Raw genomic sequence first — 22,871 nt, 5'->3', positions numbered from 1 at the left:
TAGTTGAGGTTGTGTTGGTGGTGGTTGGCTAAACAAAATATAATACAGTATACTATTAATATTTCAAGTTGATTATTTAATGTTGGTTAAACAAGTATTTGGTCGTATTTTGGCGCCAATACATACCTCATAAAAAGCAATTCTGGAGTAGAACTCTGCACAACAGTTTTAGTTCACAAAAAATCTATTCGAAATTTAAAAATAGTTATCGTAATATAATAACATGTACATCCATAGGGATGCCCCTCTTTTGGATATGATTCATTGCTGTATGTGATTACCCATTTTCTATCCAAAGACAATCTTCAAAAATTTAACACTTTTTTTCATACAATGAATAAAAGTTACTTACTCTAGTAATTTTGGTCTTCGATAAAGGTTATCTAGCAAGGTAAACTGTGGTGTCGGTGGTTGTAAAGGAGGCATAGGTAATGGTATTGGAGGCGAGCATGGCAGAGGCGGTGCCATCGGTACATGACCATGCATCAGTTGTAACTCTGGCGGTTTGGTTCCTGGTGGTGACAATGCTGAAAATGGCAGCGGAGGTTCTCTTTGTATTGCTGACATACCTAGTGAGAGCGAAGAGAATAATTGACTGCTAGAATAAATATGAGTTTGTTTTGAATATATCATTGAATAACTTCATAGGCCACTTTACAAAATTAATATCAACGATGAAATTAATGGCTTTTTTTGTTGACTTCCGTTTCTTTGCATGTCAATGAAATGGATATTTTATTTCCAAATTTGTGTTTTCGAGATTGATTGTTATCCATCTGATCTAAAGGAAGAAATTGATTTGTTTAGTCTTCGTTTTTTTTACAGATGTAAGAGGTATGGACCATATTCAAATAAAACAAAAAAAAGTTGTATCCCTCTTTATTTTTTTAATGTTAAATACTAGTTTTAGTTTAATTAACCGCCTTATTAATAGTAAATAGCACGTAGGCTTGCAGCAGACTGCGTGAATTTATGTAGAGGCTTTAAATAATTCACAAAAGAAAAATACTACTTACCTCTATTACATACTCTATTGATACTAACAATGAGGTCATCGGTATATAAAATGTAAAACAAAATAGAATAATAACAGGGTCATTGTCTTATTCGGATAAACCTGCGGAGAAACCGGTAGCAAGGCTTTGACGTCCGGAAAACAAGAACAACGTTTTCACTTTCTATTTACCGTTTCTTCTTTTATTTTATTCTGCGTTATCAATTTTACTTTTTTTGTCATTTAGTATTTACTTATATTTTTTAGATATGTTGTTGATTTTCAAGCAATGTGTCTAAATAAGTTAGTTTTTTTTATTCTAGTATTTCTATCAAATGTGCATTATTAATTGGGTTAAAAAAATCAGCAATATAGAGCCCTTGTAAGGAGACTTACTACTCACGATCAAACATATTAAAATAACACATTTCTCTTGGTGGAATAAATTTTTAAAAAATCATTTTATACAAACGTATAAATTGGAAACTTAACCTACTCCGTGAGAAATTATTCCTGAAGGCCAGCGCATGAATTTCGTAAAGACATTTGAATAACTCCGGCGAAACTGTTTGATCTATAATTAAAATAAGAGTATCTTTAATCGAAAAATTAATGCTTATGTTTTTTTCTATGTAGTCCTGTTAAAAAAGTACTTGCAGATATATAATTTTTTTTTGCTTTTTGACACCATAGTGAACTAGTTCAGTAAAAGTATGTTTTAATTCATAAATGGATAAAAAGTTGTTATAGGTCGTGATTAACTATACATATGAGTGCGTGTATTTTACCATGTCAATTTGTGAAACACTGTACCATTTTTACAGTAATTTTATTATATTTACATATAACTATACATTACAAACTCTTATGATCACTATTGTGGCAACGGGTTCTAAATCTATGCTGCATATTCCAGCTGTTGACACAGACCCGATGTATTATTATTAAAAACAATGCTAGTTAGGCTGATAGCTGGGTTAGTTAATATCAACTACGTCGCGAAAGAACCGTGTCTCACTCTCTGTACATTAAAAACAGTTGTTAGAACGATGGGCCCATATATGATATGGTACAAAGCAAAACAATTACTCCTTCCGAGCATGTCATTAGTTTCAAACGACTGTATAAATATTTCGGCCTTCCTCTCGGTCTACTTATTTTGTAAACTCTATATTGAGAACATATTTTTAGTTTGTTATTCTTAAAACATTAAGGTTGCAGTCTTGTAATTGACTGCTCCATAGGCTTACATGCAAAACAGCTGATCTTTGAAAATAAAAAAATAAAAAATGCTACATAGAAAAAAATTGTATGTTCATATCATGTATGTACTAATGTGAAATTGTGATTTAATCCAGAGAAAAAAAGTGGGTCATGCCACGAAGAATAAAAAGTTACGTAATCCTGAAGTCAAAACATTTTTTTTCTACTTTCTGTTTGCTGTTTTTACTAGGCTGCACCACTTCCAGTAAACATGATATCCTTCCACTTTCCAGGATTGATATCCCCCAAAAGATGCAAGATTTTTTTTAAAGTTTATATATATGTTTCAATTCAGTATAAACCTATAATCAAACAGAAAAAAATGAGTTCATAAAAAAATTCAGAAAAAAATGCACTATTTTGTTTCCCTCCATGTTTTGACATGCACCGAGAACTGGAGTTGTAATACAAGACTGGTACCTTAAAATATGAACAATGTTGTACAAAGTAATTGATCTGTAAGCTACACATTTAATGTGTCATGCTCCGTTCAACTGCATACAGTACCCTCAGGTTTGTCGATAGGGTAGTATTGTGTACAGAAATCCGATTTGACAGTTTGACAATTGATCCTTTTGTGCATTCGTAGTTGACACACATTGTATTGATAATACATATAATTCCATCTTTCTTAGGTATAATACGACCAAATTGTGCTTAGTACGCATAGACTACTTGAAGTTCTGATCCTGCAACAAAGAGATGTTTATTCTGATCTTACGAATGCGTTCTTTATCCCATGTAGTTTTTAAAGTCTCTATTACCGTACAGAAAAAAACATTCTTCCAAATCGTAGATTCATAAGAATAAACAAATGAAAACCATTACCCTTTATATAAGAATATCATTGTTCTTAAAAAATGTTATCTGATCACGTGGAAATAAGGAGGCATTAGATAGCTACAAAAACAGGCTCAATTCAGCATTTTTTTTAATGTCCTGTACGAAGTCAGGAGTATGGAACTTGTTATATAATTGATCCATTTCTATGTATGTTCAGGGGCATATAATACAATGTATTATGCAATGTATTATATGTCTCTGGTATGTTGTATTGTCGTTTGTTTTTGTTGCACTTCCTTCAGTGTTTCTGTTTTTTACTTTGTTTTCTTTTTATATTTGGCGTGTTTCCCTTTGTATTAATTTGTAACAATTAATGGTAACAAATAGCACATAAGAAAGATTTCAAATGTTTTCCTGCATTTACATTAGACGAGTAATGCTCCTCAAGTATTTCTTGAAGGTGAAGTTTTGTTTGAGCGCTGCTGATGCAGGTTAATCAAGAAGAAGAGGAAATAACCCGCTACAAATTGAACTATATTGCAAAAACATAATTCAAATAAATATAATACAGTTTTCGGAACCCATTTCTTCTTATACATTTAAACTTTAGGTTTCAAATTTGTGAATCATATTATAGTCCTTTAGTGTTTAACAGAATTCAACGAAAATCTCCAGTGAACAGAAATTGAAAATCCTTTAGGTACTGTATTGGAATGCAAAAACGAAAATAGTCTAAAGAAATTTGAGGTTTCAAATAAAGCATATTTTCTTTATATAAAAAAATATATTTCAAATTTAACATATGCAGTAAATATATGTATATTTAATTTAAAATGAAACTTAATAATTTGGGACTAATAATATATAAAAAAAATGTATAAAAGATATCCTCTCATTTAAATTGGATATCTTTTTTATAATACAGTGCTATTATGTAAAACATATACATCTCTTGTTTCATTTCGTGCAATATTAAACAATGCCAGCACTAACGACATCTTGAAAGAGTTGGTCAATTGTTTGGTCTTCATTGAGTTGAGATTTGATCCACTGCAATGCTTTCATCTGAATCATTTCCCAGATATCTCGAAGGTCTGGATAAAACTTTTGTAAGAACTTTATTACAATAGCGGTGCACCAAACATTTTCCTGCAATAACAAATTACAATGTGTTAGACACTATACACAAAGATCTTTTATGTGCCTTATAATTGTTAGTACATATTTCGAATAACTCTGGTGACTTTTTTCAATAAATTCAACCATTAATTTTATAACTTATTGTTTACCATAGGAATACAAATTCAAAGTTTGAACTTTTGTGTGAAACTAGTGAGCGAATTATCCGGCCATAGATTTGCGTTGTTTATTCTTGAAACTTAAAACAAACAAAAAAAAACAGAGTTTACGAGTACTGTGGATTAACTTATTTTCGCGGGTACCAATTTTCGTCGATTATGGAAAAAAAATTCTGTAGTGAATTTTGGGATTCGTAGTTTTGCGAAATTTTGTCGCAAGCGTATGTAAACTTTGTATTTCGTTGAAAACTTAAATTCGTGGTTAACCTTTATCCACCAAACAAAAACTTCTTTCCAATTATTTTTTAATGAATCCACAGTTCATCAACGGAATTTGCACTTCTTAATCAGACATGCTAGTAGCCATACATTTCTCCGTGCATACGTCGGTTGTAATCGGATGTACACGGACATGGTAAAGATACCAAAGGAACATCTAAACTCGCAAGTCGAATACAAACTGACAATGCCACGACAAACGCTGAGATTTTAGATGATAACGTCACTTCCAGTACGTACGCATACATCTCTGTAGTACTATATATATACTGTACAAAGATGTTTTTTGCATATTGAATAAATTCAAAACATATTTTTGCTGTTTTTACTGAATAAAAGATGTGATGTCATCAATGTTTCATTGTGCAACGATAGTATACCGGTATAGACTCAAATCGAGATCGGTTTTGCTTATATGAAAAACAGTTAACCTAACAATAGAACAAAACACTACAAAAAAGTAAAATAGCAAAAATGTCAAGGAAATTTCAAAACAGAAAGTCCGTAATCAAATCGCAAAATCAAAAGCCCCAAAACATCAAACGAATGGATAACATATGTCATATTCGTGACTTTGTACAGATACATTTTATTCTTTACTTTAAATTCGAAAGATCTGTTAGTGCATACACATTACGAGTATCTTTTCTCTTCTAATAGTAACAATTAAAACATTTGACATTTCTGCCTTTTACAAAAATGGTACACAATCCAATCTAAAAACAAATTGTTTTCACAGCTCCTGCTTTGTTTAAAAAAGATGGCATAGTAGATATAAGTATCTTCTCTTACATCAAAATTAATTAATTTTAGTAAAACGAAATTTCTGTTGTTCAATACTTAGGAACATTCAAATCGGAGAGAAATCGTTACATTAAAGAGTTCATTACACAAATTGTAGAGAATTCATCACACAAATTGTAGAGAATGCATTACACAAATTGTAGAGAATGCATTACATTATACTTATTGCAAAGAATTCATTACATTATACAAATTGTAGAGAATTCTTTCACAAATTGTAGAGAATTCATTATACAAATTGTAGAGAATTCATTACACAAATTGCAGAGAATTCATTACAATATATAAATTGCAGAGAATTCATTACAATGTATTCATTACAATATATGAATTCTTTACACAAATTGCAGAGAATTCATTACAATATATAAATTGCAGAGAATTCATTACAATATATGAATTGCAGAGAATTCATTACACAAATTGCAGAGAATACATTACACAAATTGCAGAGAATTCATTACACAAATTACAGAGAATTCATTACAATAAATAAATTGCAGAGAATTCATTTTATTATATAAATTGCAGAGAATTCATTACATTATACAAATTGTATAGAAGTCGTTACAATATATATATTGTAGAGAATTGTACTATGATTAATTAAAATAAGATGAAGATCGATGAAGTTCAGTTCTGAAATAACATCCAGATTTTTTATTTTTTTCATTTTGTTCTTCATTTTATATACATATAATGAACTCTCAAATAAATTAATCTTATTTCATAAACAAATTTACCGCATATCTGTCGTTGTCTAGTAAATTGATTTTCAGCATCGTTATGTTCCCAATCTCCAGGGAGGATGACCAGGATCCATTGAAATTTTGTAATGAAACCAGCAGCATCATATCGTCCATTTCGCTAGGAATGTTGCCTCCATCTGAGCTATGTTTCATAAAAAGAAATAATGATGGATAAAATTAAAGCTATTGTTTTTTTCAATATGTTAATCAAATCAACCATATATTTAGCTTCATTAATTTTGATTTAAACCTTGTGTGTATCATAATATACCTTGTTGGTGGTGCTGCTGGTGGTGGTCCTGATCTAAATGGCGACATACTCGCGACAGGAGGTGCTCGTGATGGAGGCGGTGCAGGTGGAAAATTTAAATTTCTGCCTGCAGATGGTGGAGGTGGTGGAGGTGGTCCTGAACCATACGCTCGTACATTTCCGCTAGGTGGTGGAGGTGGTCCTGAACCGCCTGGTGGTGGAGATGGTGGAGGTGGTCCTGAACCGCCTGGTGGTGGAGGTAGTGGAGGTGGTCCTGAACCGCCTGGTGGTGGAGGTGGTCCTGAACAGCCTGGTGGTGGAGAATTGAATGCAGGTTGTGGTAAAGGTTGTGACATTGGAAATGGAGGTGCTCGACCTGTACCATACGAAGGTATGTACATATTGTAAAAAAGATTTTCAATCAGTGGTTCTGGTGGCTGGAAAGGCAAAGCACTAAATAGTCAAACGATGAAACAATTAATAGAATCAGATACCTGGAATATAATTATATATATACAAAATAGCAGCCCAGACATGAAAAATGTAACATACATGCAGATACATTCATAATTCTTGGTTGCGGTCATGTTGTAATTCAAGTGGAAGTTTCTTTTTTATAAATGTATCTCAAAATATAACCCTAATCATTTTTCTTGTTTTATTTTGGATAAAAGATCGTGTCATGGATTTTAAAGTTTGCTATGTTAAATGTTACTTAAGGTGGTATGGGTGTCTTCCTCCATCTTGGATTGTAAAAAACAGAGAATCAAGGGTCCAGATTTTCCATCAAGTTAGCAAAATTTGATGCAGGAATGCAGATGTTTAATGTACATTTTCATTTAAAAGTACCAATTTATAAGAATATAACTTCTAAATATTGATATTTTTGCAAATATTAATTATTTTGGGTTGTTTTTATTTATTTTTTTAAATTGGCATTTTAAGGGGAGGTAACTCTAAAAAAGTACATTTTCTGAAGGATTCTGTATGGAATTTTCCTATTTTGTATTTTAGCCGAAAAAAACATACGGTGACCCTATCTTTTCTTTTGATATTCTCAAAGCAGTGTCTGAAAGCTATCTTTTCCTGAAGTATTTAACAATTCTATCATTTTGTTTAGTTTCTAATCACAAAATGGTGTTTTTTCCTGTATAATCCATACAAAATATGTCATTTTGTCCCGTCCTGTAGCTTGAGAAAATGCGCGGTGACCTATCATTTTTATTATATTTTTCAACATATATCAATAGATACAACGTTTTGGCAAAGTATGAACAAATTCTATCATTTTTATTTTAGACTCCCATACCACCTTAACAGTTAGAGATAATAGTAATTTTCTTTATATTATACGAATGTCTGTTAATTTGATTTACATTATCATTATGTTGTTTTTTCGATGCTTAAAAAAACGTTTAAGAATTATTTTTAAAACTTATTAAAGTAAAGTACCGTAAATATTTGAAATTATGACCGTGATTATTACGGGTAATTGAAAACGTCAAATGTAATAAGCAACTAAATAAATTTTCCTGTATAGATTTTTTTTAATGTGTGGTACTCACTGATTCTAATGGAACTCTAGTTTCCCTGTCTACGCCGATGAATGATGAATACTTAGACACAATATTAGCAGCTTTACTTACTAATACAATGAGCCACTTATTGGAACCATCTACATAAACAATGTTTTGTCATAAAATAAAATATCAAATGTATATAGGACTTGAAACAATTTATTATCGCAGAACATTGTTTTTCTTTGTATAACGTATATGTATACAATATAAGGACTCTTTATGCTTATATTTTATGCCGCTTAGACTTTTATTTACTAACTTGGACCATCTTATATCACGGTTATTGGTCAAGTTCGTGTTTCTTAGTCTTTCGTGTCCTATCTAGACAATCGTTTATCTTTTAGTCGTTTTTTTGCGTTGTTTTTTCCCCAATTTTGATGTCGGTTTCTCTTTTGCATGTGAACTTAGTCACGTAATAATTTTGTATAATGCCTCGTTTTACAGTTGAGGTCAAAATATATAAGAAACGTTATTTTTTATTTTAATAATGAACATCACCTTTAATTTCATTTTTTGGCGCACTTTGTGAAAGATATTTGTTTTTTTGGTCATGATTTTAGGGTATTACATATTCAAGCTGTGTGTGTGTATACATTTTTTGTATGTTATACCGGAACCACAGTCCTATAAAATACCTGATAAGTAATGATTTTCAAAGATAGCGGTATAAGAACTAGTGTGAATGGAAATTGAAAATTGTTACCTTTATCATTTAATTCAAATTCTTTTATCTGATATTTAGCTGCAACTCGATGTAGCGGAAGATCAATATGTGCCGTTTGTTTGACATCTATTTCCATACTGTGAGTAATAGTTTTACCACCAAGATCTCCTCTTAAATTCACAGAACCTAACGTTGTTCTCTGCAACAACATTAGCTTTTACTTTACATATATGTCCAAATATGTTACTGGAGTAATTTTTCGTTTAGTTTAATGTGCATTACACTACTTGTCAGTAGTTTTTAATACGTATATATCATTCGAAATTAAACATCTATATCTTCATTTTAAAAGTGTACGTCTATAATCAAGCAGTTTATTTTACCACTATAAATGTGAAAATAAAGTTTTTTTACTTTTCGTACTATATTATATATTTAACAAAATTATCCCCCTTACATGTGTAATCAAATTAAATAATGCAAAAACTGATTTATTTTCAAAAGCGGGTCACGACATCTGAAACTTAGTTTGGATGGTAACCCCAATGATGTTATTGGAACCAAACATTTAAATACATGGTTTTCTATAATCTCGGGTTGGCAGAGTTAACTTAGTCATAAGAAGGAAAAGTCTGAAAAAGAAAATAAATGCTTATAGAGTTGAAATAGAAAGATACCTCTTTGTCGTGAGAGCTCAGCAAGGCAAATAATACTAATTTCTCTCCTCTAAAGATGTTTGGTGGCTGTGTTGGTATAGTAGTTACTTTGTAACCAGGTGGTAAATGCCATTCAACTTTACCATTACAGAAACAGTCCTCCATTGACCATTTCATAACTGACATGACCTAATTGATGAAAAGGCAAAATCTTTTAAAAAAAACTGATGTATTGATAAAAGAAACAACAATGAATTTGATTTCATTACTTATGATATTCATTGCTTTCAGAAAGTTTTGTCAATGCTGACTTTAATACAGAATTTAAATCTTTGTAAAAAGTGTACAATGTTTTCTACAGTTTTATTGTATTTTCTTTTAAATTTTATATGCTGAACTCCCCCTCCGCTTTTAAAAAGATGCTTAAAGAATAAACCTTTGCATGCATATTGTCTTTGTCTCTAATGAATGTCGCTTTCCCATTGGATGCATTGGCCACGCCTTTGATAAGACTTGTTGACACACCTTCTCCTATTCCAAATGTGAACACTCTAAAAAAAAAAGGATAAAAGGAGAAATGTAAAAATAAGTGCCTCTTTTTATAATACAGTGCACGTCTCATATGTCTCAACCATCAGAATTGTAAAGTTAACTGATTTTAAAATTTTTCAATTTATATATATATTCATTCATGTAAATTCAATTTCCTAGTATGATTTAAGATTTCTGCATTAAATTATATAAACCGGATATTGTCTTATCATCGTTTTTGCTTTTTGCCATGTCGTCAGATTGCCTTTGACTGATGAGTTTGACTATTTACAACGGTATCTTTCGCCTCTGTTTTGATACGCGTGATTTTTCGATAAAGAAAAAATTTCTTGGTGTACAGCTTTTGCCTACATTCTTGAAAATTTCTTATTAAGGAGGAATAAAATTGTTTTTTTACCGTGCATTTACCTAGTATTGGCAGCATTTTGCTTGACTAGAGATATAACTTCATTTGTATTTTGTACCTCACCGTCTGTTAAAAGGAATATCTGAAATATATTAATGAATAATAATGTCATTTTCAAAATGCAGGTGGTTTAGAGTGGCGTTATTTAGGGAACTATTTCAGATAATCAGATCAGCTGGAATAGACGGTTTTGCTAACACTTGTGGTCTTATTGATACTATTTACCGTATAAGTTACAGTGTAAAACAAAGTCTTAAAGAATAATAATCTAGCCTCTTAAAATAGCATTTCATTCATTTATCATTTGGTTGAATGATCCTTTAAATTTCAAAACATAAAGGAGATCAAAATAACCTTTCAAAACAGTTCAGGAGTTCAACACTTTTTTTAATCACAATTAAACAACAGCAAAACACTTTTTATAATATTTTCAATTTCCAGCTTCATAGTTCGTACTACCATTTCTCTCTCCCAAACTTACGCTTTAGTTGCAACTACACATTTCTTTTTGGGGCAGAAATTACATATTTAGATCTAGAAAAATCAACTTCCAGTAAACAAAAGTTCAACTCAAAAAGCAGAAAACTGTCAATTTGAAAGTGATAAATATCAGCTTAAAATTGTGAAAAATCGATAACCAGGAATCGATAAATGTCAAATATCTAAGATTTTTCATATTCAGAGTGAGAAATTTTAGAGACAAAATGTCAATTCTGTTTTTAGTATAAATACCTGTCTTGGGTATGCACTTTTAGCCTTTTGTTGATATATCTGCGTTAGTGGACGCAAAATTTCTGTCCCACCCATATTTGCATCTAAACGCTTCTGGAGAGCCAAAGCATCATTAAGAGTTCTCTCATTATACTCTTCACTCCTGTGCAAAAACAATTGTTTTAAATGATAAAAAGGAGTGGACAGTCATTAAACTTTTTTAAATACGGACAGTTATGTATCAACAGTAAATGTTAAAGAAAGCTGGTTTGTCAACGTTTAATGTTCAGAACATTTCAACTCGGAACATACATAATGACGGAAAGTGGGAGGTTTGGCTAGCCATTAAACCAGGTTCCAACATACCATTTATTTTTAAAATGACCTGTACCAAGTCAGAAATATGACAGTTTTATCAAATGGTTCGTTTCTATGTGAGTTGACGTTTGTTTTAACTGCACTTCGCTGTTCCTATTGTTCCTTTGTTTTGCTCTTATAATTGATATGTTTCCCTCGGTGTTGGTTTGTAACTCGGATTTTGTTAATAACTCTGATTTGTTTTTTCTCACCCGAATTATGACTTTTGAACACCGGTAAACTACTGTTGCCTTGTTTTTTTAAGCGCATACTTACTTTTTGAATACGAAATTGTGGTTACTTCCAAATGACACAATATTAAAGAGACAATCCATCGGTAAGCTTTTCAATAACAGTAGTAGAGTTTCTTTAGATTTTGCCATTCTATCACCATGCATACTTCCTAAAACAGTGTGTACCCATTATTGTTAGTAGAGACACTTATGATGATAGTGATGATATATAGTTATCAAAGGTACCAGGATTATAATTGTGTACGCCAGACGCGCGTTTATAGATATAGGAAGATGTGGTGTGAGTGCCAATGAGACAACTCTCCATACAAATAACAATTTAAAAAGTAAACCATTATAGGTTAAAGTACGGCATTCAACACGGAGCCTTGGCTCACACCGAACAACAAGCTATAAAGGGCCCCAAAATTACTAGTGTAAAACCATTCAAACGGGAAAACCAACGGTCTAATCTATATAAACAAAACGAGAAACGAGAAACACGTATATATTACATAAACAAACGACAACTACTGTAGTCTACATAAGACTCATCAGTGACGCTCATATCAAAATATTTATAAAGCCAAACAAGTACAAAGTTGAAGAGCATTGAGGATCCAAAATTCCAAAATGTTGTGCCAAATACGGCTAAGGTAATCTATGCCTGGGATAAGAAAATCCTTAGTTTTTCGTAAAATTCAAAGTTTTGTTAACAGGAAATTTATATAAATGACCACATTATTGATATTCATGTCAACACCGAAATGTTGACTACTTGGATGGTGATACCCTCGGGGACGAAACGTCCACCAGCAGTGGCATCGACCCAGTGGTGTAAATAGTTATCAAAGGTACCAGGATTATAATTTTGTACGTCAGACGCGCGTTTCGTCTACATAAGACTCATCAGTGACGCTCATATCAAAAGCCAAACAAGTACAAAGTTGAAGAGCATTGAGGATCCAAAATTCAAAAAAGTGGTGCCAAATACGGCTAAGGTAATCAATATAAATGTTGATTATTTATTCTGGGTTTTTTTCCGTGTTATAAAAAGTAAAATCACATAATACTGAACTCAAAATTCAAAACGGAAAGTCCTTAATGAAATGACAAATATCAGTTTTTACCTATCATTTTGCATACCTATACCAAAATAATTGCAACTGAATTTACATACACGTGTTGTATGCTTTCAATATTGACGACTTAACGTCTGAACCTTTCAACTTTACCTTTGCTAGTTCCCTAATCATATAAATTCCGGCTTTCAACATTATTGCTGGTGATCTAAACATTATCTATAACACTTTCCTTCCAAAGGCCCGAAATATCGTGATCCTTAATCCACTAATTGGAAACAAAACTTCAAAATACTGATGGATTTCTTATTATAACAAGCAATGGGATAAACGCACAAAAAAAGTCTAAGATACTCTTTCCGAGTGTGTCGATGTTATGTGTTTATTCATAAAAACTAGAACTAAAACATCTGAATGGGACTATGAATACACATGCTATATCGATCGTTAAAGTCAAATATGTTACTAGGCATATGTCCTATCTCTTTGATAAAGCCCCCAAAAAACATTGTCATGGTTTGTAAATCACATTACATAAACTGTTTAATAAATGAATATGGTGTTGACAATTTACTCGGAAACTCGATATATATACCTCCACGAACCTTACCTACCAAATATAAAGAGCTAAAGAGCTGGATCTTTCTTCTCTTTATTTGATATCTTATTACATAAGTGTCCTTTCAAACAATGATTTATTGCTGGGTCTTCCAAGTGCTCCACAAAACCTCTTTCTAAATTAGTTACATCAATTTTATCAACTATCAAAGCGAAGTTACAAAGTTATTGTGAATCCGATGTGAATCTTTAGAAAATACAATGATCTGTAAGAGAACATATAATCAAGTACTTTTCTTCTTGCAATGTGTAAACGTTTAGTATTCTCCATTCCAAAATATTATGTTCACAATACATGGATGCCCACTCGCACTATTAATTTCTATAGTCAGTAGGCCGTGAAGATTTGTTCATTGAAATTATAGAGATCATATCCTATTGAACATGTGTACGACGTTTTAAGTTGATGGAACTACATTGACCAAAAAATTTAACCTGAAGCGGGCATCATCATTTTCTATATTCAGTGGACCGTGAAAATGGGGTCAAAAGTATTTGATCATATCATAGGGAACATGCTTATAACGTTTCAAGTTGTTTGGACTTCAACTTCATCAAAAACTACCTTGACCAAAATCGTTAATCTGAAGCGGAACAGAAAGCAAGAACGAATAAACGAACGAACGGACGGACGCACTGTCCGGCTTACATACTACCCCTAGATGGGGCATACAAATGCTCAGTTTCAGTAACAACAAAAATTGAAATGGCTAACGTAGATATGAATATTTTGTCTTTGGCAGCTCTAAATCGTTTTTACATTGTAAAACAACTCCGATTCAAACAAAAAACTATGTTCAACTGACGTTTTCAAGTTGCTTGATTTCTTGATTAACAACACATTTGCTACGTTCGGGGACGTATTTTTTTCAACAATGTACATTCCCATGATAACTCGAGAGTACCAACTGTTCTCCTCTTTTTGTCAACTTATTCATTTATTTATATAGGCTGACTTCATACTGGGGCTTCTTTGGAAGACTGAAGCTTACATTATTATTTTCCTTCGCCTTCCGCTATATAGATAGTGTCCTTTCGCTAAATAATTCAAAGTGTGTTGACTAGGTTGGACGCATTTGTCCCATCGAACTTGAAATGAATGATACAACATATAAAATTAGGTCTGTCTCAAATCTTGACTTACATCTAGACATTGACAATGAGGGCCTGTCAAGAACGAAGCTTTACGACAAAAAATATGATTTCAGCTTCTAAATTGGTATCTTTCATTTGTATGTAGAAACATGTCAGCAGCACCTACAATCATGCATATGGAGTGTATATCTGATAGAACTTGCATTTCCTATCATGATTTTCACGAGATAAGGTTGCTGCTTACAAGAAATCTATTTTACCAAGCATTCAAAGAGGTGCAGTTGAAATCTCCTTTTAAACAGTTTATGGACACCATCACAAGGTGATTGAACCTCGTGGAATAAAGTAATTTTTGTTTTATTGGGTCGTAACCATAATCCTGTTCTGTTACCTCTAATGTGACCTACAGAATAAGACTTGTTATAGGGTTACTACTGTCATGGGCAACACGACGGGTGCCACATGTTGAGCAGGATCTGTATGCGCTTCCAGAGCACCTATGATCCGCCTGGTTGTCGATAGGGACCGTGATACTCTAGTTTTCTAAGTTATGTCTTTGATTTTGATTTTTTTATTTCTTAAATTTATGTCATTTCCTATGTTATCTTTATTGATGTTGAATTTTATTGCTACAAATTGTTCTTATATTAAGCTCACACAACTACAAAGTTATAATGATTGTTTATACCATAATGTTTGAACATTTCCGTCTTAGAGGGATATTTTTCAAAGAGATAAACAATATTTCTCATAAATTTGTCTGTCCGAAAGAAATTTAAGAAATTATATTATAAAATGTCATAAATGTCAGACACAACAAGAATTAGTATACTAAATAACGATGACTATTTCAACTATTTTATGGTTCTGGTTCATGCTTGGAATAAAATGTTAATGATTTAGATCAGATTAAGATTTTTTGTGATAAAATCATACTGTATTGTTTTGTGTATGAATGTCATTCTGTCCATCAAAAACCCTTAATTTGAACAATAAATATTTTTATTCTGTTCTTACTTGTCTTAAATCTCATACTTGTTTTTTGATATTAATAAATAAAAATGATATGCAGGCTGACAGTTATCAAGTAACGTACCTGATCGATCTATTACAAATATAAACTCTCGTTTACTATTAAAAGCTAAACCGTGACTTGGAAACTGTGGAAGGAAGTTAACCATTAATAAATCTTCTTTCAGCATACCGTCTACAATACAAAAAAATAGACATGCGGAAACTCGATTTGTCTATCTAACTGAACACTAATACAAAACATCGATGGCCGGAAAAAACACATGCATGAAAAAGGATTAGCAATTTCAATCTTTCAAGTTCTTTAAGCTTGAATAAACTAGTTTTTCGAATCATAAAGCGTTATGAAAAAGAAAATAATTAAAATTTTAAAAGTTCAAATCAAATACAGAAATATAAATCTATTATCTAGTATCTTAGGTTTCCTCAACATGACCTAGTTAATAAATGATGTTAAAGTTTATACCTCCATATGGATCTCCATGTTCAATTAGAACCTCAGGTTTATATGGATCTTCATAATGGATGTCAAAAGTTAAGTCATGGTAAAAGTTGAAGGAACTGACTAAGTGAATCTGAAAGATGTCAATAAATGTATCAGATGCGTGTTATAAAAATGATTGTAGACATTATTATTGTCTTATATGGTTGTACTTGCTGTACCAAGTCAGGAATATGACAGTTTTTGTCCATTCGTTTTTGATGCGTTTTGTTATTTGATTTTGCCATGCGATTATGGACTTTCCCTATTGATCTTCCTCTAAGTTCAGTATTTTTGTGATTTTATTTTTTTCTTGCGTAATCTTTTTACTCTAACCCCCTGTCCAGCACAATTGTTATTATTTGATATGTGAAGAAAAAGAGATGTGATGGATACACTTTATCAGAGGGATAAAAGACAACTGAAGCAAGAAATAATAGCAAAATCATCAGCAGCTAATATACTAAAATTTGAATCCGACCCTTCAGTTTTTTACCAGGACTTTGTTAAGCCCGACACTTACAATCCATGTATACGATGTAATTTTTATTGCTAATCTTTATTAATTTCGCAGTTATAATTTTCAATTATTTTACATATTTACTCTCCTTTAAATCAGTTTGATTGGTATGTTTAGACTGTGACATACAAGTCTAAATTCAAATGATTTTTTCTATAAATGTTCAATTTCTTCAAATAAACAAATAATTAAGCCAATATTGAGAGAATGAACTGTAAGATCACATACCTGTATCGTATATTGATATCTGATAATAACATAAACCATATAATTAATTTATCAAAGGTATACGGCTTATAATGTAATACACAGAACGCGCGTTTCGTCTACATAAGACTCATCAGTGACCTTCAGATCAAAATGGTTATAAAGCCAAACAAATACAAAGTTGAAGAGCACTGAGGATCCAAAATTCCAAAATGTTGTGCCAAATACGGTTAAGGTAATCTATGCCTGGGAAAAGAAAATCCTTAGTATTTCGAAAAATTAATACTTTAGTAAACAGGAAATATATATATATTTGATATTTATGTTAACACTGAAGTGCTGATTACTGGCCTGGTAATACCCTCGGCGACGAAACGATCACCAGCAGTGGCATAGACTCAGTGGTTTAAATAGTTATTAAAGGTAAACGATATACCAACTTTCCTCACCAGATGCGGATTTTCGACAAAAAAAAGTCTCTCCAATGATGCCCTATAGTCCAAAATACAAAATATTTTTAAATTCAAAGCATATTAAATCATTGAAGGGCTTATGAATCAAAAAGTCAAAAAGATACATTAAAAGTCAAAGTTGGTTAAGAAATTAGAGTTTTGGATGAAGTGTCTTCTGATTTATTTGTTCTCATAAAAAATATATGCTACTTACATCAGCTGATGTCTTGTATTTGTTGTAGGTTACACTCAGCTTATCTTTGGCGCTAGATACAGAATGTATTCTATACCGTCCTGTGATGGTGCTTTTAAACTTCAGAATACAGGGAGATTTGATGTCAATTTCCCCAGCAGAAGGCTGGTTTCTTGTGGCACGTCCATCAACTACAGCCTCAACTACGGGTGAACAACAAACATAACAAGTTTTAAAGTTTTGAGCTTTCAGAGAGAAAAAAAAGAAAATGAAGAAAAAGCAATCAACAGTTCAGGAAATCGTGACTTCACAGAAATCTAAAGGTGATAAAAAAAAATCGGTCTAAATAAATTAATTGTTAATTAACGCCTTCTTTGTATTTAATTCTAATATGACGTGCTGTTTTCGCTTTATAAATAAACCCATGCTCTAAATTCAATAATTTGTTTTTGCAAATGCGTATATTTACTACTGCAGAATAACGAATTTTATCAAATTGGCATGCATTTAATATATTTCATTAACTTAAAACACTTCCAAACTCTTAAATGATGTACATGTTGTTACTAATTCATTTATTACGACTGTAATGTGTTGCATTCCGAAATTGACATATTTGACCTAGATACAACAACCGTTCATGCTGGCTGTTCAAAACTCCTCCCTCTGAAAAATCACAGTTCTAGCCGTTTGCTTCTTTACAAACGAAAAAGGGAGGTTCATGGAAGAGCCTACACAATCGCTTTACCCTTATACACATCGGACATAGAAATTACCTTAACTGTCCAAATCAGAATCGAAATAATTGATGCAAGCTATACTTTATTGTAGTTTTAACATGGGTAGGTATTATATTCGTGTTATTTTATCCCTCACTATCGATGGGGCAAAAATAATCACGAATGTAATGCCTACACATGTTAAAACTACAATAAAGTATAGCTTGCATCAGTTATTTCTTAAATTGAGAGATTAGTCAAATGTAGATTTCAAACATGAAGTGTGTTATCAATGGGAAAATATAGTTAAAATATAGAACTTTGAATTCGTTATACTTCATACGAGGTGAAGTATGACGAAAGCATAGTTCTGATTCAGTTCTATATATATATATATCTTAATTGGATTGGTCAATGGGAGGAATGCCCAACAAGGTTCAAATGAAGCGAATATGAGTCTTTTGGGTTTTTTTTAGTCAATGGATAATAAGGAAAAAACAACAATGTTTTCTGTTTGTCTCACCTGGCATGTATCTAGGATTAAGAACTGTAGGTAATGTGAACCTAACTGCTCCACCTGGCTGATATGATAGTTCAACAGCGTAACTCATAGTTAATAAGGCTGTCTCTCCTCCTGGCAGATTGCCAAGTTTACATTCAAAGATGTCACCGGCTGTATCGTCTTCCTCTAATAACATTGCCGTGAGTCCATGAGAAACTGCTTCATCGTAAGTTCGTCTTGCCTGCAAGGTAACTTATGATACTAAAAAAATTCAAAAATCTTATAAAGTACATACAATCTAAGACTCTTTCATCTAGCAAAAGTATGAAAACATTTGACTTTTCTAGACTTTACACAAGTATTCTCCATTCCAAAATAAAAGACACATTGAAAGAGTTGGTTTTGCTATGTTTAAAAAAAAAAGAATGGCCAACGTAGATACAACTATCTTGTCCTGGGGAGGGGTAAGTTCTACTTTGTAAAGAATCACTCTGATTCAAACAAAGTATTCTCTGAAACTGACATTATCAAGTTGCTAGATTCCTTTATTGACAGCATATTTGTTACGTTTGGAAGAAATGTTTTTCAACAAACTGCGGCATTCCAATGGGAACCAATTGTGTCCCTCTTCTTGCCGACTTGTTCCTTTATTATTATGAGGCTGATTTCATACAGGAACTTCTTACGACAAAATAGCAATATCTTTTAACTTTACTTTCCGCGATATAGATGATGTTCTCTCATTAAAAAATTCAAAATTTGGTGACCATGTTAAATGCATTTATCCCATCTAACAATCTAACAATGACAATGAGGGTCGGTTGAAAACAAAACTTTACGACAAAAGTGATGATTTCAGCATCCCAATTGTTAACTTTCCATTTCTATGTAGCAAAATTCCAGCAGCGCCTGAATACGGAGTATACGATATTTCCGGGCTTGTATTCCTTATCATGATTTCCTTGATGTAACAAGGTAGCTATAAAACCAAGAGTTCCAAATGATGAAGTTTATGTCATCCTTTCGTAAATTTTACGGACGACATCACGAGTTAGTTGACAGTTATGAAATAACCGTTTCACAGATGATATATGTCTTAACTACAATCCCATTCCCTTTTCACGAATGTGGCATCCGAATAAGACTATTTATTGGGTTTGTAATAATATAAGCAACAAGACGGGTGTCACTTGTGGGTCAGGATCTGCTTACCATTCCAGAGCACCTGAGATCACCCCCAGTTTTTGGTGGGGTTCGTGTTGCTGAGTCTTTAGTTTTGTATGTTGTGTCTTGTGAACTATTATTTGTCTGTTTGTCTTTTTTTTGTGTTAGCCATGGCGTTGTCAGTTTGTTTTCGATCTTCAAGTTTGGTTGTTCCTCTGGTATCTTTCACACCTCTTTTCTGTTTTTCAAAGATATACTAATTGTCGGAAGGCGCATCTGGTGCAGAAAAAAGTAGATCCGTTTATTTTGCATAAATGCGTGAAATGTTTTCGATTTTTGTAAACATTATAATACGCATTTTTTTCCCCTATCAATTTGAAAACAAATAATTAAGGATTAAACAACATCATAAAAACAAGATTGCCAGAAATCTATTTTAGTTTTCAATCAAATCCTTTTTAATATGATTTTCATATAAAATTGTTGATATGATTTAGACACTATTTGGTGTGATCATTTCATATACAATATAAACAGATAAACAGAGAGAAACAGATATTTCAACAGTCTGTAGGTAGACAAAAACTAATAGGTTGACCTATCTAAGTTATAGTTTGCCGGCAGATTGCAAGAAAACATATTCCTTTTAAGGTAAACTTATATAAATCTGTTGAAGTAATTTAGACACTATTTGGTGTGTTTATTTTATATAAAACATAAAACTATATTATGACATTATGTTTGATATTTGTACTTTTTTGGTAATTTGATTTAGTTTATTGTAGCAATGGTTGTTTTGCTAGACATGTACTGTCATGTTTAATTTCCAAAAGAGAGGACCTCACCTCTTCCTTTTCCTGACATTCTGCGATAATGTGCTTTCCATTAATGTCAGCTTCAAACTTGTATACAGCTGACATATCATCCATAGGAAAAACGAAACTGGTTTGTATCGGTTCTGTAGTTTCATTCTTGTAGGTCAGTTGGCATTCTACATTGGCTATAAAACCCTGAACTGTCACATTGATTTTAGATTCCTTCAGTGGAACTAGTCAAAAAATAAAATTTAAGATATTCAGATTAGTACTTGAAAAAAGGAAAAGTAACTGCGAAATAAAATTTCATCAACCAAGATGATGCAAAACCTTTCATGTGATAGCCCTTGTTAAAGGCATAACCAAACAACTTTCCTCACAAACTTCGTCCAGTAAACAAGAAGCTTCCTTTAACTGATAAACTGGTATTTTCTTGAGTAGTTGTAAAGAGCTTTACTTCAAGGATGACTTGAAACTAGAGTAAGCTCTGGTGAAACTCATGGAATTACGAGAATACAGTAGCTTAAAGATATTCAAAGCTGGTAAATGGACTAAATAAACCAAGACAAAAATAAAAAGAGAAAATCGCATGAAATCAAACATAGCAGGACCAGGTGGGTCGACAGAGTATGCTTAACTTAATATACATACATCACCCACCATGTGAAACCAGGTTCAGTGAGACCTTCCATGCTTATTATTTGATTTGCTACAGAATACTTATCAGTCGCACTCAGTCGGAAATGTAGTTGGAGATCATTGAAAACACGTCCAGTAGTCAGCATTTCTGTGTTGACATGAATTATCATTGAAAAGGTTAGAATTATAAATTAACTGTTAACAAAACTTAGATTCTTTTTTTAAATACTAAGAATTTTCTACCTCGGGAATAGATTACTTTAGCTGTATTTGGCAAAACTTTTAGGAACTTTTGCTCCTCAATGCTCTTCAACTTCGTACTGTATTTGGCCTTTTTTATTTTTTTTATTTGAGCATCACTGAGTCTTAGTCTTTTGTAGACGAAACGCGCGTCTGACGCAAATCAAACCTAGTAAATATGAGGAGTTTATTTCCAAAATGTTGTGCCAAATGCGAATTAGATCAGCTAGGCCTGAACTCCAAATTTGTCTTTTCTTAGTTTCATGCAGGTTTTTTCTTTTTACCACATTGGCTGTAAGTGACTGTGTGTTCCAAATAAAACTGTGTTTTACAATGAAAAATGGTAAATATAATGGAATTCTATACAACTGGCATACACGTTAGTGGTTTAACTAACAATTAATAAAACTAGGCTGTATCCACCATTTCAGTTCCACATAAGGAAATGTCAAATATGACAGTTGTTTTCCATTCGTTTGATGTGTTTGATTTTTTAATTTTGTCATTTGATACGAGACTTTCCGTTTTGAATATTCTTGGAGTTTGGTAATTTTGTTATTTTACTTTTTTGTAATAGATACTAACTCATAGGATTACTTTTAATGTTATAGTTTTTAAGGAAACATTTTTTAACGTGTTTTATTAGGTTTAAACCACTGAATAGCGGGCTGTTATTTGGCAGACTGGATATATCCATATAGGGCATATACAAAGCATTTGGTTTACATTTTAAAAAATGGTCATGTCTTGAATTCATCGCACAGTCAATTATAAACCTATTCAAAGGTAAGGGATCAAAAGTTGTACAGATGAGGGCATATTATTATTCATCCATGTGGTCACGTTCAAATTGATTGCTTCTAAAAAATTTCCCTTTTACTTAAAGTCTCTCAAACGTGCGTTGTTTCTAGTTCTTTTGAGAACAGGTCATGCCCTATCTATACTAAGGTTCGACCGGCGACATATGATAGATCGGACATATACTGTTATTTTTCAAAAATGATACGTTCTATAATATCTTAGTATAACTGTTAAGAGGTCCGATCACTTCTATAGAAATTGGTTTATTATACAAAGCTTACCTAATTTACGAACCCCAATAATGATCAGTCCAAATGGCCGCGTCATCTCAGCAGGCGGTTGGATAAAATGTCTCCACAGTAAACAATTATTCTATAAGATAGAACATCATTGCATATAATTTTTAAATGTTTTTTTGCTTTCCCAAGTCAGGTGTAAAATGTGTATTCATATAGCAAATTGATGTAAGTATATTTTCTGCAAAGGTTAGATAAAAAATTAAAAGTTACTGTGACAATATCCTATTCATTAAAAATTATTGTTACCTTTTAAAGTTAATCCATCAATACATTATAACAGATTTAGCTTACCACTAATAGACTTCTTACAAATGTGAATTTCGTAAAATGTTTACTACATTTTTTGTTGTATTTGAAATGTATACGTAGATAGAATTGATAGAGGGACAGTGTTTAACTTCCGACTCGTTTGTTACTACGCATAATGTAACAT

The 22,871-nt window shown here is 32.1% G+C and overlaps 1 protein-coding gene across 8 annotated transcripts in view; it reads right to left on the bottom strand.

The window, feature by feature from the left end:
• The window catches only part of LOC139520598 (von Willebrand factor A domain-containing protein 5A-like), a 27,183-nt gene extending 4,312 nt beyond the window's left edge, over positions 1-22,871 (bottom strand). Inside the window, exons 1-19 of one of the 8 annotated variants that reach the window (XR_011663928.1) lie at positions 22,730-22,871; positions 22,421-22,511; positions 20,490-20,692; positions 18,502-18,721; positions 17,281-17,462; positions 15,873-15,981; positions 15,471-15,581; positions 11,623-11,749; positions 11,011-11,152; positions 10,281-10,360; positions 9,757-9,871; positions 9,342-9,509; positions 8,704-8,863; positions 7,986-8,095; positions 6,731-6,857; positions 6,442-6,667; positions 6,165-6,312; positions 3,988-4,189; positions 353-569 (exon numbers count right to left, since the gene is read on the bottom strand). Coding sequence is in view for 6 of the 8 variants with exons in the window: in XM_071313411.1 (XP_071169512.1) it covers positions 4,013-4,189; positions 6,165-6,312; positions 6,442-6,857; positions 7,986-8,095; positions 8,704-8,863; positions 9,342-9,509; positions 9,757-9,871; positions 10,281-10,360; positions 11,011-11,152; positions 11,623-11,749; positions 15,471-15,581; positions 15,873-15,981; positions 17,281-17,462; positions 18,502-18,721; positions 20,490-20,692; positions 22,421-22,466 (2,514 nt within the window). In the remaining 2 variants the exon portion in view is untranslated. Of the gene's footprint in view, positions 1-352; positions 570-3,780; positions 4,190-6,164; positions 6,313-6,441; positions 6,858-7,985; positions 8,096-8,703; positions 8,864-9,341; positions 9,510-9,756; positions 9,872-10,280; positions 10,361-11,010; positions 11,153-11,622; positions 11,750-15,470; positions 15,582-15,872; positions 15,982-17,280; positions 17,463-18,501; positions 18,722-20,489; positions 20,693-22,420; positions 22,512-22,684 lie in introns of those variants that run through there. The other 7 variants (XR_011663929.1, XM_071313413.1, XM_071313414.1 and 4 more) reach the window with 7 other exon arrangements.

This window comes from Mytilus edulis, chromosome 4 (assembly GCF_963676685.1).
Source record: "Mytilus edulis chromosome 4, xbMytEdul2.2, whole genome shotgun sequence".
NCBI classification, from domain to species: domain Eukaryota; kingdom Metazoa; phylum Mollusca; class Bivalvia; order Mytilida; family Mytilidae; genus Mytilus; species Mytilus edulis.
The sequence above is the reverse complement of the archived record's forward strand: the minus strand, read 5'-3'. Positions and strand labels throughout refer to the sequence as shown.